The sequence below is a fragment of the Nothobranchius furzeri genome, chromosome 2, assembly GCF_043380555.1.
Source record: "Nothobranchius furzeri strain GRZ-AD chromosome 2, NfurGRZ-RIMD1, whole genome shotgun sequence".
NCBI classification, from domain to species: domain Eukaryota; kingdom Metazoa; phylum Chordata; class Actinopteri; order Cyprinodontiformes; family Nothobranchiidae; genus Nothobranchius; species Nothobranchius furzeri.
The window spans coordinates 76,815,644-76,831,200 of record NC_091742.1 but is presented as its reverse complement, the minus strand read 5'-3'; the positions used below and the strand labels follow the sequence as shown (position 1 = coordinate 76,831,200).

The 15,557-nt window shown below is 41.4% G+C and overlaps 1 protein-coding gene across 4 annotated transcripts in view; it reads left to right on the top strand.

Annotated features, from left to right (window-relative positions):
* Window positions 1-11,952, top strand: part of nhsl2 (NHS-like 2) — a 215,538-nt gene extending 203,586 nt beyond the window's left edge. For all 4 annotated transcript variants that reach the window (XM_070547984.1, XM_070547985.1, XM_070547986.1 and 1 more), the window contains 4 exons: window positions 103-1,255; window positions 1,338-1,638; window positions 2,799-2,916; window positions 3,795-11,952. In XM_070547984.1, the coding sequence (XP_070404085.1) occupies window positions 103-1,255; window positions 1,338-1,638; window positions 2,799-2,916; window positions 3,795-4,134 (1,912 nt within the window). In that variant the 3' untranslated portion in view covers window positions 4,135-11,952. The remainder of the gene's footprint in view (window positions 1-102; window positions 1,256-1,337; window positions 1,639-2,798; window positions 2,917-3,794) is intronic.
* The last annotated feature ends 3,605 nt before the right edge of the window (window positions 11,953-15,557 follow it).

Genomic DNA, 15,557 nt, shown 5'->3' with positions numbered 1-15,557 from the left:
AACAGCTCAATTTGGATGTCTGAGATATGTTTGCACTGTTGTATAACTGGTTTTGCAACCTACTGTTGACTGTTGATACTCTTTTCTTCCTGTTTTCCATAGATCTTTGTCGGGCTCCAGTACAGCAACAGGTACTACAGTGATTGAATGTATGAAAGTCAGAAGTAGCTCAGAATCCCTTCTTGACTCTCCATCCACCTCCAGAGCTACTTCCCCATCCCAGCTCTCCATGGAGACAGATGTGAAGGCTTCCTCACCTTTAAAACCTCCAGGACTCATATCACCATCGAGTGGCTATTCAAGCCAGTCAGAGACTCCCACCCCAACTGTTCCAATCAGTCAAGGTACAGTAGGGACTATAGGGTGCAAGATGCGCCCAAAGATCCCAGAGAGGAAATCATCACTACCGTCTCCAAAGGACCCTGCTGCCAGGTCAAGATTGTCCTTTGAAATGCCAGGGAATGCACATCTGGAGCTGTCATTAATCAAGCCAAAGCAAAAGGCAAGCAGGCGACATTCAGACACATCCACAGCACCAAAACCTGGAAAAATCAGCCCCAGTTCCTCTCAGGCATTGCCTGTGGTTACCCAGAATGAGTTGAAGACCATTAGGCTTCGTTCTGTTTCTCGTGGTGACCTAGACGATTGCCCGGATGGAGCCTCTGACACAATTGAAGAAGAACAGCATAGCAGAAACATTGGTGAAAACCAAAGCCCACCACCCACTCTGCCAAAACCTAAACCACCTGTTGCCATCAAGCCTCCATTGCCGAAAAGACCCATTAACCTTCTTCTTAAATCCCCTTCTCCTACCTCCACCTCCCCTGTAGCTCTTGACTCGCCTCCTGGCTCACCTGTAGAACGTCCGGTGCCTCTAGGCAACATCTACAAAGTCATGAAAAAGCCCAAACCCAAAAAGCCAACACCACAAGCTCCAACAAATTCCGCTGTTCTTCCAGATTCTAATTCCACCAATGTGCCAAAGTCTACCTACGATCACCATTTCCTCCTTCACCCTCAATCCCTCTTTGATCTCCCCCCTCTCCCAGACCCCCAGCCTCTTTTGGAAGACCCACTTCTTGAACCTGAATTTGATGGTGAATCAGACAGTTGTTTAGGGCCAGAGGATGGAGGGTCTCTACCTTCTCCCTGCAGTAACAAAGAGACCCCTGAGCTCCAGGACAAGAGCAAGACACTTCCTTCACGGATGACAATCTCCTGCCTGGCAGAGCTGTCAGACAAAAAGAAAGCCAAGGTAAGGAAGATATCTTACATCACCTTGTAGATGACCATGCTTAATTCTACAAGTGAAACATTATTTTTAATTTCTTTTTCAGGTTCCACCTCCTGTCCCAAAGAAGCCAAATGTATTGCTTCTTCCCACATCACACCAGTCTACAAATGGCAGCACAAACCGACAGAACCAGACTGACAGCCCCGTGGGCTTACGGTCCCCTGATGGAACATTTGCACCAGATGAAATTGTTCCAACTCCCAGTATTCCGGTGACACCTGAGCAAGATGAGACCGACCTGGGAACAAATGAGGACAGTTCAAAGGAGTCGTCCTTGCAATCGTCGCTCCAGGATTCTTTTACAGAACTGGAAGGAAAGGTGGCCAACACAATCATTGGATCAGGTATGCCTATACTTGGGTCATATAACTGGCTGTGAAGGTACTTTGTTGGCTTTATCTATAAAGTCATACATCTCTTCTTTTAAGCTCTCATTTGGGGCTTAATTAGACATAATGCATCTACATTTACTATTTAATGGTTTGACTTTTTATCACTTTCTTGTGGTTAACCCTTCATGAAAATATTAGTGCCCAAGTTTTTATATCAAAAATGCACGAGGCACCTCTAAGGGTTAAAGGCTTGGTCATTTATAATAGGTCTTTTGCTTACTTTGGTATTGATGTTGAATCAAATAAAGGCCATTTTTTACAGATCGAATTCAAGCAGATTATTACTATCATTACCGCCGACATAAATCTATAAATTATTAGCTTTTCAAATGACTTGAATCAAAATAGCTGCTAAGGCTAATCATCTTTACCAATTAAATAATCATCAATAAAAGCAATAATTGAATCAACTGGACTGATATGGAGCTACAGTTTAGTATAGTATAGCTGAGAGCCATCCTTGAGACAAACTCTAGACATTAATATATTGTTTGTGAACTGTAGGCTCTTTCGGACCGTAGGAACCTTTTGTAGTTCCTTTAGCCTTTATAGGAACCAGCCCATTTTTGCTCGTGTTCAGACAAATAGGAACTAGGGACCTTTCCCTTCAGTTCCTAGAACCATTTAAGCTCCTACTCTTTCATTGTTGGAGACAGTTCAATTGGTCTGTTGGCAAAATTTCCCCAAAACCACTGGGCTGATTTCAAAACAACTTTTGCATATAATTGATTAAATCTGCTATTGTATAACGTTTGGAGTCAACCCAGTTCAAGATGGCTACCACAACCAACTGGGTTGGGAAAACACCTGAGTACCTCCAAATCAGTGGATTTTTCAGACACTGAGCTAGAACTTGATGTTGTGGTAGCTATGAGTCATTTCAGGTGCTGACATGCATGATTTTGCACGAGATTACGAAAATATTATTTCAATTTTTTGACAAAACAGATATATCAATCATTTCTCAACATGATCTGAGTTTTAAACTCTGGCATGAAAGGAAGCAGATGATTGGGTACAATTTTTATACACATGCCTTGTGGAGATTCATCTTTAAGCAAGATGTAATTAGTATGATACAAAAACGTTATTATGGTGTCTGCAATGTTCAGATGATTCAACCACAGATGAGAAGGCTGTTCTCCACATCACTGAGGAAACAGATGACGACTTGTTGACCAGCACATCTACGACTCACACCACTGAAGACCTGTTCACAATAATACACAGGTTTGAACAGATTCAGACACTTACATTTGGTAAAAGAACATTTGAAACATTACAAATCAATACACAGGATGTGGTAGCTTTTCACTGCTGTTGAAAAACAAGGCGGCATCTCATCATTGTTACAGAAACAACATTAAGCTTGGCTGGAAGATTTTTATAACCCAGAGTTTGATGCAAAATGCATTTTATGTGGTGGGTAGAGTATGGGGTTCCCTAGCAACAGCTTCATGTACAGCAGTGACCAGTGATTATTTTTTCTTCCTTACTTCAAAACCCCCATCTCTCTCTCATACACACGACTAACACAGGAGAGCTAGTCTCTAAGCAACAAGTGTTCATGATTTCACCTTGTGCGGTGCTCAAATTAGCTTGAACGACAGAGGAGACAGGAAGGCCAGTATTTTGAAAATCACGATGTAACAGAAGGCATTAAGTTTTGTAAAAATGAAAGCTATCAGGTTTAGGCGGAAATGCAGAAAAAAATTTTTCAAGTAGCTCAAAAGGCAAACAATGTGGTTCTTTTAGACACTCGCTACAGTAGTCCAGATTATTTATTCAAAGGATATTTTTACTCAACTTAAAGCATGTTTTTTTTCCATTCCAATGAGAATTAAGATTTAAAAAAGTACCACTGATTTACCACTAGGTGACAATGATGTTAACATTATTAAAACATCAAAATACAAGGAAAGAAAAAGCAAAGCAGCAAATATTTTTTTGGTGACATAGAAAATGTTGCAAATTTTTTGTTGATTTTTTAAAATGAAAACAGTACTTCTAGGATTTAATGGGGGCTGTTCACTTTCCAAAACATCTATTTTAGAATGAACAGGGTGTTTAATACTGGTTATTTACTGTTATTCACTGATCTTTTTCAGGTCCAAGCGGAAGGTTCTGGGTCGCAAGGAGCCATCTGACTCTTTTGGCAGCCGCCAGAGCCTGGTGTCGCCTGTGAAGCACAGCACCAGCGGGAGTGACCTTCGAAATTTTACCTTGGGGAGCAGCCAGAGGTCCAGCTCTCGCAATGAGAACTTTATGGCCCTGCTACAGAAGAAAGGCAGCAAGTCTTCCAGCGGAGGAGCAAGGGTATCCGCCATGGAGCTTCTGAAGAGCACAAATCCTCTAGCAAGACGCATCACAGAGTTTTCCTCCACCATGGCATCAAATGCTGAGGGAGGAGATGCTCCATTTGGGACTGACACATCCACTGATCAATGAAAGGAAGTCTTACAGATGTTCGTCAGGCCTCTTTACTGTTTTTGGAGATGCCAGCTCATTCTACAACCCAACACTCACGGAAGATATGAGTACTCACACTACAGTAGGATTGCTCCAACTTCTGACGGACCATTTCAACAGTCCAAATTAGATCTGAGCACATTTTTTGACAAAAATGGTCCTTCTCAAGGTTGGAGCACTATGGTTGCTGGTCAAACCTGTCCATGCAGACTCAGTGGAGATAAAAGCATTTTCCTCACTACAAAGACATTACAAGATTGATGGATTGAGGTCACATTGTCATCGCAGAGTTCAGTTTGGATTCTCTGTGGGTAGTTTGATGGATGAAGATGACACTGGGAATGTATAAATCAATATACAGTAGTTTCCTTCACTTCTGGTTTCTTTGGGGTGAAGATAAAGGAAGTGTTCAGTGACGGGTTGAAAGTATTTGAACCTGTGACGACATTGATCTACAAGGATACCACATAGGATTAGTAATCAAAGCGTTACATGGAGTAGACTGAAGAATATCTGGGACTTGCACAATCTGTCCACTACTGTTCGGACAGCCACGATCAATTGTTTTGTGATCTGGTAACTGAAGAAGGTAGAATGACTAGACCACGAACATGGTGGTCCCTGCAATAGCCTAGCAGACCTGTCATTTTCAACAGCAAAGGGCCAGATTTACAAAACGAAACTGCATGGGGGCTTTGTTGCCACCAAAGACGAGGCATGAGCATGTCCCAATTTGTGTTGATCGTACTGTGAATGTGGACCATCACAAAACATTCCACAGAGGCACCAAGTAAACGGACGACACTTTGGAACGCAAAGCACTTTGGTTTTTCGTTGGCCTTGGAGGTCGCCTGTGTGGTGAAATCAACTTACCGCTGCATTTTTCTCATTGTTTTTCCTCATCGGCCATTATCTTTTTATTCTGTGTTTAGATGTTGTTGTTGCTCCTATTTTTATACATTCTAGATGGTCATTTATTGTACATGTTTAATGAGATCATCCTGTATGTATCTGTACAAAGATAAATGTAAAGCATCTATCGACGGATTTCAGACATAAAGACTTAAAATAATGTACAAAGCAGCATAAAGGTGGACTACAAACTGCCCACACAATGGAGTGAAAACACACGCACGCACGCACGCACGCACGCACACACACACACACACACACACACACACACACACACACACACACACACACACACACACCTATACATAAGGCATGTTTGCCATGAAGGAAAAACAGAATAGGCCAGTCTATTCAAGTGTGTGGTGATATGTATGTGTGTGTGTGTGTGTGTGTGTGTGTGTGTGTGTGGAGGGGGGTGGGGGGTAGCAATCATGCCTGTTGAGTTTCTGTAGAGAGAGCATGAAGCAGGCCTGGTTATTAAACAGGGTTTTTATTTGTTTTGGTCTCTGGTATTGAGACCAAAGAACTGTTAGGAATCACAAACAGACCACCGGGGACCTACAGTAACAGTCTGTATGTATGGGTGTGTTTCACTGAAGGACACAGAGGATCAAAGACAGAGAGAGAATGTGCACACATGTATGTATGTATGATTTTGGGTTTGGATATTTTAGTGTGCCTCCTTACTAGCTTTCATAAAAAGCGTTTGCGTGTTGGGATGGTGTAAGTGTGCATTGTTACCCCATTTGCCCTCTTTTTTGGGGGGGGGTATAGGATTACAATGACCTTTTGAAACCTCTTTAGGTGAGTCTTGCTACTTGGCGGATACCTATGACATAACCCAACCCAACCAGAAGAGGGAAGTCTAACTGTTAATTTGTCACTTGTAGAAGGTCACAAGTCATAGCTAGTTTAACTTTTTGCTAACTCTCCCCAAAGACAACGTTAACATCCCTTCTAACCTTTTCCCGCACACGGTAAAAGGGTTTTATTGAGGTGTGTTTCCAGCTGGCTTGGTTGTAACACTCTTTAGGAAGATGTATGTTTGTGAAAGTTCAACAAAGTCAATAGAAATTTTTAAAATGTAAGTAAACTGTCTTCAAAAAGTACCCTGAAAACAGTCCTGGAAAGGGAGGTAGTACTTCAGAAATGACCTGGAAACATCTGATGGGTTGAAACGTTCCTATAAAGACCCAAAGGCCAATGCCTGCTGCTTGGTAACATTTCAATAGCCAGTAAAGAAGCAATAAACACCAGCCTTTATTTCCTCAAATCCACCTTGTAGCTCAGATCTTAGAGGACGTAGGAACGTTCCGGGTTGCATCAAGGAAACGTACCTCTACAAGCAACCCAACTTATGACTCCATTTGATATTGGGACCAAAGTTGGATGTTAAAAGAAGTTATCCTTTTAAACCAGTTCTATGTGGGAAACAGAGTTCCACTGATAGCTGTTGTGTCCCATGATATGTGGAGCCATGCCAAATTACTAGGCTCTAGAAGTAGAACAGTGACGAGTTAAATCAGGTTTTATTTGTGATTTATTGGGTTTGTTGCGTATTCTAAGTGCTGCCAGTTTGAAATGACGCTGTTACCGTGAATGGCTTAACCACTGTTAGTTTTGCCAATGGTGCAAAGGGTGAAATGGAGCTTGCCCTCGAAAACAACAAAAATTCTAAAACCATGAAAGGTTTCAGAGCCTTGACGATTACAGGAGAATAAAAACATCTGGGCTCTAAAAGATTTCAGAACCAAAGAGATGCTGGGATCGTAAGGACGGCAAAATCAAAAGCGTTCTGGTACCAGGTCGGTTTGATTAGTGGATTTTGTCGTTTGGATGAACAAGTTCTGTCACCACCAAGGATCCTAAGCTGTCTGACAGGAATTGTGATTCTAGACTGAGGGAATGTTGTGAGACTCTCTAGCTGACAAATTGGGAGCCTGATGGTTCCCTCCATCTGTTAACAGAGTGATATTACAGCATCTGAAGGGTTCTGTTTGTTTTGCCCTCCCTTCTGTACGCTCTGCCCCTCTGTTCGTCGCAGAGAAGCAGCACCGATCTGCATCACCCACCTTCTCACAACACCCAGGACTCCTCCCCCCTTTCATCCCAGTCAGAGTGTGTTCTCCATCTGCGTGGCTTTCCCTCTGCTGTAACCTCCCATCTGGCATATACTGCACTACCCCTTAGTACCATTTCATCTTTCTGTCTGCTTTCCCCTCTTTTAGCATCCCCATCTCTCTCTCCTCGTAATTCCTTGCTGATTCTCTATCGTCTGTCTGTTCTTCCTCACTGCGTTCAGTCTTAGAAGACACAATGCAGGATGAATGTCAAGGAAAAAAGAGGCAGTTCTTTAGAAAAATTGAGCACTTTCATGTTTTTCATATTTGCCAAAATAGCCCCATAGATGGATGAATGAACTGAATCACCAAGGCACATGCTTTATCCCAAGGGACCGTATCCCCTGACATGTTTTGGTCTCTGTCCTTTTTCTTGTTTGTTCTGGCTCACCGTTGGGATGTTCTGATAAGCTCTAACACTCGGTTAAGGATCAGACACATACATGCTTCCATCTCCCCCAGTCCCAGTAGACAAAAATCTCTCCTGGTGCTCCCCCTTGTGGATAAAAAAGGTACTGACACATGAAGAGGAAAAGAAGCATACACTCCTTCACACACATCTCTCTTCCCAGCAGCAATCCTTCAGGTACTCCATCTTACCAGGAAAAATTATTCTCAAAAAAGCATAAATTATCACCATGTGTGATAACTAGTGGTGATACTTGTTTTAAATATTTAGTGAATGAAAAAGATAAACCTATAAAGTTCTGTGTTTGTTTGCCTTGTATACTGAACTATGGGCATTGCTGCAGCACCTACTGTGGTTTTCTTTGTTTTTATGTTTCTGATGACATCATTTGATTTATTTCTGCTACCTTCATGGTGGACACACAAGTATTGGGCCAAAAAACAGTAAACCGCAGGAACTCAAATCTAGTCGGACAAATATTTGCTTACATCTGCATTCCTACACAGGTGTGCAGGCGTTCCGTATAATATCCTTCAGATTTGTTGCCGAGATGAAATGTGACCCAAGGGAGGACATGGGTGTTTTTGGGTCCAGTCCAGATGAGCGGGAGCCGAAACAAAGAATACGAATGCAGCGTCAGGAGCAGAAGAATGTGTTTAAAGGTGTGGTTCTCTGAAAAAACATTTTTAAATGATTATTTCTGATTATAATCGGTCATTCCGGGTTTTTCACACAAGCTGAACATGAAAATAGTTTCCTACACTTGTCTCCTGCATAAACGTCTGATAGAAAATAGATGATGAAATTCTAGGATGTGAAAATCCTGACAGAGCTACGTCACACTGTCACTTAACATTCATGGACTCACCCATCTTGACTCATGACGGGGAAGGCTCTTGTTGGTTTAACGTCCAGGAAACAGCCGAGAACGTCTCAGCTAGTAGAAGCAAACTGTTAGCATTAGCAACACCACCACACAGCAGAACTCCTCCAGGCCTGTGTTATTTGTGGAGATAAAACATCAACGTTGCAAAGCGAACTGAGTTAGTGGTAGTGTTGTTTTGCTATTATCCAATCAGAGGTGAGATGTCCATAGCCCCAGTCGGCCCCAGCCTGGCCCGGTTGATTCCACACATCCTTGCCTTAAGCCCATGTGGGCTGATTCTACCCCCCAATCAGAGGCTTGCTCTAATGGAAGGTGTGAATTTGCTGTCAGCAGTGGGTGTGTTGGCCCCGGTCGGTCTGAAGCAGACCCCCTCGAGAAGAGGGCTGAGAATGAGCCTTGGTTGGCCCGGAAAAATGCCAGGCCACCCAGATATGTAAACAACCTACGCGACCCGGCCCGGGCCGACCCGGTACAGATGGGAATGGCCCATAAGGCTCCCAAACCTGCCGTCTGACGCTGAGCTGTGACGTGGGTGATTGGTAATTCCTTGAAATGGTGCATGGTATGTTTTTCTATGTGACGTGAAATTGACAAACTTTTCCAATCTGAGGGTTTCCCCGTCTCTTTTCTGTTGATGGCTAATGGGATAGGGGTAGAAGACTATTTTCACGTTCAACCTGAATATTCAACTCAGAGTGATGGATCATAGTTCAATAGTAACAAGGAAAAAATGTTTCTCGGTGAACTTGGTCTTTAATCTATGTGAAAACATGCTTCTCTATAAAGGGTGTGTTTGTAAAATGCGATGAAGATTTCTATGATGCCAGGTGAGGCACTGACAAGGATATGTGTCACTGTATGCTGGTATGAAAGGAAGCATTCTCTCATATAAAGGTGTTTATTGTTTAACCCTCTCAGGCTCACAATAAGTTTTGATAAAAGGACGAACAACTTAGTCCTTCAGGGGTACATCAGAGTTAAAAAATGCTCATGAAATATGTGGAGTAACCAGGTAGGTAGGTTTTAAAGTTGCAAAACTGCAACGCCTGCCTCCAGAGGGTTAATATCAACATGAATATGTAGTTTTTCCAAGAATTTCTCAGAAACAAAGTTGCTTTAGAGGCAGAGACTACATGGAAGCTCCAAAACCAGCTGACTCGTTACTGCCCACACAGAGCAATATTAACAAACTTATGAGATTTGCCAAAGGTGACAACTGACTGTCTTTGTCTCACAGAAATATCAGAGCAGTGAGCTTAAGTGTCTCTGAGCAACTATGCATCCAAGAAAATCAGAAAAACCCATCTATAAAATATGTTTTATTGATCTGTAAAGATGATTATTTAGAACATTCACTCTATTATCCCGTCTATGTGAGGAGACGGGCTACAGGGAGAGCAGACAGAGGGAAAATGGAGAGTTTTATTTAGCTCACTGTGGGGCTTATTATGCGGACATCCACACATGTCATCATCTCCTGCACCACCATCTCATTTCTCTCACCACGTCTCAACTGTTTCGCATGTCAGAAAATATGTTTGTTAAAAAGATTTTCCCCTTCTGTTCACTCTTGTTTGCTTTAAGGCATGGTGAAGTGGTGCTGTGTGGCTTACAGGTTAGATTAGCATCCACATGATCAGATAATAGTTTTTGTGCTGGATTAAAACGACAGAGTTGTGTTGTTCACATTTTAAGAGCAAAACCAAGCATTGAAGCTAGTCAGAAGAAAATAAAAATTAGGATGATTTCTTTTTGTTTCGCTTTTTCAATTTTGAAGATTGACGGAGTTCAACGTTGTTTAGATTCAAGTCAAACTTTCCTCATTTAGTGTCTCGGGTAAAGGCAATGCCAAGATTTAAGTTGAAATGTTGAGAATAAAATGAAATAAGTTTTTGTTAAACTGTTAAGAATAATGTGTGTGTGTGAAAAGTTCATTTGCAAAAACAGATAACTTTGTTCTTATCAATTTTCCATTAATTCATCTTTTTAAATGATTTATTTAACTTGATATCAGACAAAATAAGATTTGTAGATTTTCACCAAATGGCTTTTATGTTTTTTTGCAAATGAAGTTATCATGTTTACACCAAAGCCAGTGAACAGGGAAATTATTGTTCAGATGAAATAAAAAATGTTTGTATTCAAATCACAGTTTTAATAAAACAATGTCAATGTTGAGATTAGGAGAGGAAAATTAGCTATTCAAGTCAAAATATTCAGGAAATAGTAAAAAAAAAAAAAAAAAAAGAAAGAAGAAGCTCAAAATAGGGAGATGTCGAAGGATCTTTGTGAATGCTGAGGTTATCTGAACATTAAAGTTAAATTTAGAAATAATATAAATACATTTTAATAAAGTTAAAATTTTGATAAGAAGTTAAACTTAAAATCTAAACTACAAAATAACATCTTAAAGCACTTCCTTCATTTTTCCATAATAAGAGTCTAATTCACACAAACATGTTTCAACATGCTTTAAAACATTTAAAGATTAAAACATTTTGTTGAAAACTCCTTTTAAACATGGCATCCTGGGGATTCTGAGAGGTTTTCTACAGTTTGTAAAGAAATACATGAAGGAAGAGTTCACATTTAATTTAAACACTACTTAAAGAATCAGATCTAAATGGTTCGTTAAACAATGCCATACGGGTATTTTAATATTTCATTTTAGTAATGTTCAACTTCATTATCAACTTTGAAAATACTAAATAAACATTTTTCCTCAACATTTCCACTTTACACCCCCCACCCCAGCCCCACCCCATACTCCATGCAAATATTATGTAAATGTCTTGTTTCACACATTCATTTTTATGTAGTTGTAGATATGGGACCCACATCTAGACAAATACTTTTGCACCAAAAACACCTCCATACCTAAATCCCTCGAGGCGATTTAGCTATAGCCGTAGATCTCAATGTAATGGGCGGTCAGTAACTTACCAGGTTCAGTTGTTCACATCCAGTCAACGCCCATGGCTCTTGACTTACTGAACTATATGTCATATCTTAAATACAAGAGAGTGAATGAAGGTGGAAAATGTCACACAAAACCCCTTTTGAAGCTTCCTTAATTTGAAGGCAAAAGGCTGGGCATCACAACAAACTGGTTCCATCACTGAGAAAATCAACTTGAAGCAAAGTATCCACAAAAAGTCACCCAGGTTCAGTTCAAACCCGAGCTGTTGCTGTTTAGGCAGCTACTAAAGGCACAGAGATGATAATTAGAGGACAAACACCAGACAGATGTATTTGAATTATTCTATTTTTGTTATTTCCTAATATGAAAAATACATATTTAAAAGAATATTCAGTGTATGTATTGACTATCCTGTTTTCTTGGCCCATCCGATGGTGTGAACTGTAGCTGCAAGGTGGCGTTTCACTCACACGCTCCCTTTTGCAGCTATGCAATGCCAATGTGATGAAAATATTATATCATTATAAATAAATTATTTTCTTGCCTAAAACTGCTTGTTTTGTTGTATTTGCTCACTTTCTGTTTCAATTTTCAGGGTCACACACTGAGTGTGAGAATGATGCTTACTCTTGTCTAAATTACAATTAAAATATCTGGATCAACATAACTTTGCACTTTAAACCTGCATAATCTTGTGATGCATAAACTGTGTGATAACGTTAAGAGAACCAACACTGAAAACAAATGTTAAACTTGCTTCCAGTGGCTCATTAAGGTCACCATGGCAACTACACACCAGTAACTCTTCCTTTCAGAAAGCAAAATAAACATGAAGCAGATCAAAATTCAGGATAGAAATTTTATATCAAATTGGGATAATTACAAGTCACATTAGCAAATTGTAAGCAGAAGAAAACTAATGGTAATGTGCAAACGTGCATGCTTCAAATTTCAAATTAATGTAGGAGTGATAAGTTAAAAGGACCTTTCACCTAGAGTTTTGAAGCCAAATTTTGAGCTTGTATGAAATTTATGGAAATGTGAACGTGTATATGCTACAATCATGAAAAACTTCAAAGAACGTGAGTGAAAGATGACACAAATGTCTACGTTTTGATGTTAAATTCATATTGTACTAAAAGAAATGTTGGCATAATAAAGGTTTGTTTGCAAAACATTTAGACATTTTAGACAGTTTAATGTGACATTATCAACTGAAAAGTCGAGCTCTTTAAAGTTAAAGTCCCATCAGATGTCTCAAACACACTGATGTGTGTGCAAAATTTGTTCTCCGCATTTGACCCATCCCCTGGGGGAGCGGTGAGCTGCAGACACAGCCATGCTGGGGAACCATTTGGTGGTTTAACCCCCCAATGCAGCCCCTTAATGCTGAGTGTCAAGCAGGGAGGTGTTGGGTCTCATTTTTTCAAAGTTTTTGGTATGACCCGACCAGAAATCCAACCCAGGCTCCCAGTCTCAGGACGGACACTCTACCACCAGGGGTGAACTGGCCTATCTGGCATTTTGGCACTGTCCCAGTGGTCCACCTAGCCAAGTGGGCTGCTTGCCCAGCTTAGGCCGACGCGACTCCACAGTTGGTGATCTGCAGAGCATTAGCTACATACATACACACATACACACTCAGGTCCTCTAGCCTATTGCTCCTCGAGGTACCAAAAGTGTGTTATAAATCATGCGGACAAAGAGCTTTCTCTGTTGCCGGTCCTAAAATGTGGAACGAACTTCCAGCCGCAGTTCGACTGGCATCTTCCTTGGCAGTTTTTAAGTCTAGACTAAAGACACACTATTTTACCCTTGCTTTTAACAGTTAGCTGTTATTTTGGTTTTTACTACTCTTTTTTTATCATCCATTGTAATGGTTTTTATCGGAACTATTGTGAGGTTTTTATCTGAGCTTTTTTATTGGCTTGTTTCTTATCTGTTAACTGCATTTTATTGCTCTGTTCTATGTTTTTATCTCTGTTATTGTGTGACTGTTCAGCACTTTGGTCGGCCATATGGCTGTGTTTTTAAAGTGCTATATGGTATGGTATGGTATGGTATGGTAACTCGAAACTAACAGAGTTTTTCCAGGCATTTTTTAACAAGAAAAACGCGGTAGAGCGATGACGTAGGAGTTGTTTTACCACGTTAGCATGTAGCTAATGTCCCGCTGATCTCCGCCCGTGGAGAATGGGCTGATCTGGAAGGCCAGGGCTCCCGGTTGCAGCGGTCTGGCCCTGCTTGTGATTTAACAATCCCAGTCCATATTAGATCTCCCATTCGGCCTAGAGACAAGTCTGCGGGCGGCAACCCCCCCCCCCCCCGCTCTCCCAATGGAGAGGGCTGACTGACCGCAGACAATTCGTAAAAATGTCAGGGCCGATTTTTGGTCCCAGTCCACCCTTGTCTACCACTAGGCCACTGAGCTGGTTTCCAGTGAGAATTGGACTCCGCCAAGGCTGCCCTTTGTCACCAATTCTGTTCACAACTTTCATGGACAGGATAGGTGCAGCCGAGGTGTTGAGGGGATCGGTTTTGGTGGCATAAGGATTGAGTCTCTGCTTTTTGCAGATGATGTTGGCTTCATCAGAACGTTATTTTCCGGCTCTCGCTGGAGCGGTTCACAGTCGAGTGTAAAGCAGCTGGGATGAGAATCGGCTCCTTTAAATCCGAGACCATGGTCTTGAGTCGGAAAAAGAGTAGAATGCCTTCTCTGGGTCAGGAATGAGGTCCTGCCCCAAATGGAGTAGTTTAAGTATCTCGGGGTCTTGTTCACCAAGGTGGATTGGTGCTGCGTCTGCAGTGACGCGGGCATTGTACCAATCTGTTGTGGTGAAGAGAAAGCTGAGTTGGGTGGCAAAACTCTCGATTTCCCGGTCAATCTACGTTCCTACCCTCACCTTCGGTCACAAGCTTTGGGTAGTGACTGAAAAAACAAGATCGCAGACACAAGCGGCCGAAATGAGTTTTCTCTGCAGGGTGGCTGGGCTCTACCTCAGAGATAGAATGAGAAGCTCGGGGTAATGGAGTAAGGTGTGTCGACTGCTGGCTCCTGCAATACAATTTGTATTTCTCATTTAATCCCTACATTGCTACCTAACACATGTCTGGTGGCAGCTGGAGAGTGGATCTTTTGGTGGACAACGTGTCTAAAGCAAAAAGACAAGCTGAGGAGAAAATAGCAGTTGAGAGCAGTGCTAGTGCTGGCTCAGCTGAAGACAGCACTGCTCTAAATCTGGCACTTGTGGCTTTGCTGGAACACCACAGATCAGCAGTAGCTGTTGATTTTAACATAACGTTGGATAAATGAAATGACAAGTTGGACAAAATCCAAATTGAAGTTGCGGGTCAGGGACACTGTATTGGCGAACTCGAATTGCACTAGGAAGATGTTGCCCAGCACTTAGTGGTACTTGGAGCTACCTGTCAGTCGGTACAGGAGAACAAACTTTTTAAAACCAAACTTTCTGACATGGAGAATAGAGGTAGAAGACAGAATGTTCATCTGGTGGGGTTGCCGGAATTGCTGGACAATTTGAATAAGAGCGAAATGCTTATGCTTAATGAGGAAGCTCAAGATCAGGAACTAGTAAATGTCTCCTTTAAAATGGTCAGCGATCACTTCTATTACCTTGGTATTTGTGTCACAGAACCATTTAATCAACTGTTTAAAAAATTCTCTCCTCTACTAGAGCAATGCAATTGAACTTTGTCTAAATGGTCTCCATTATACTTGTCATTAATCGGCAGGATCAATGCAGTAAAAAAGATCATACTTCCTAAATTTCTATACCTGTTTCAATGCCTCCCCATTCTAAATCCCAAATCGTTTTTTTTAAACCTCTGGATTCGTTAATAATGTCATTTGTCTGGAATGGTAAACATCCAAAATTGAGGAAAGGTCTATTTCAAAAACCCAAGCAGGCAGGGGTGGGGGGGTTGGCACTCCCTAACTTTCAATATTATTATTAATGGGCTATCAATATCAGGTGTATTGGAGATACTTTCATTTACAATCGCCATCCCCTTTCTGGGTCACCATGGAGTCTCAGGTGAACAAGAACATTTCCTTACCTGCAATTTTGGGGTCGTCACTCCCTCTAGCTCTGTCTTCACTTACTTAAGAATAGTAGAGTAGTCCATCAATCTCTC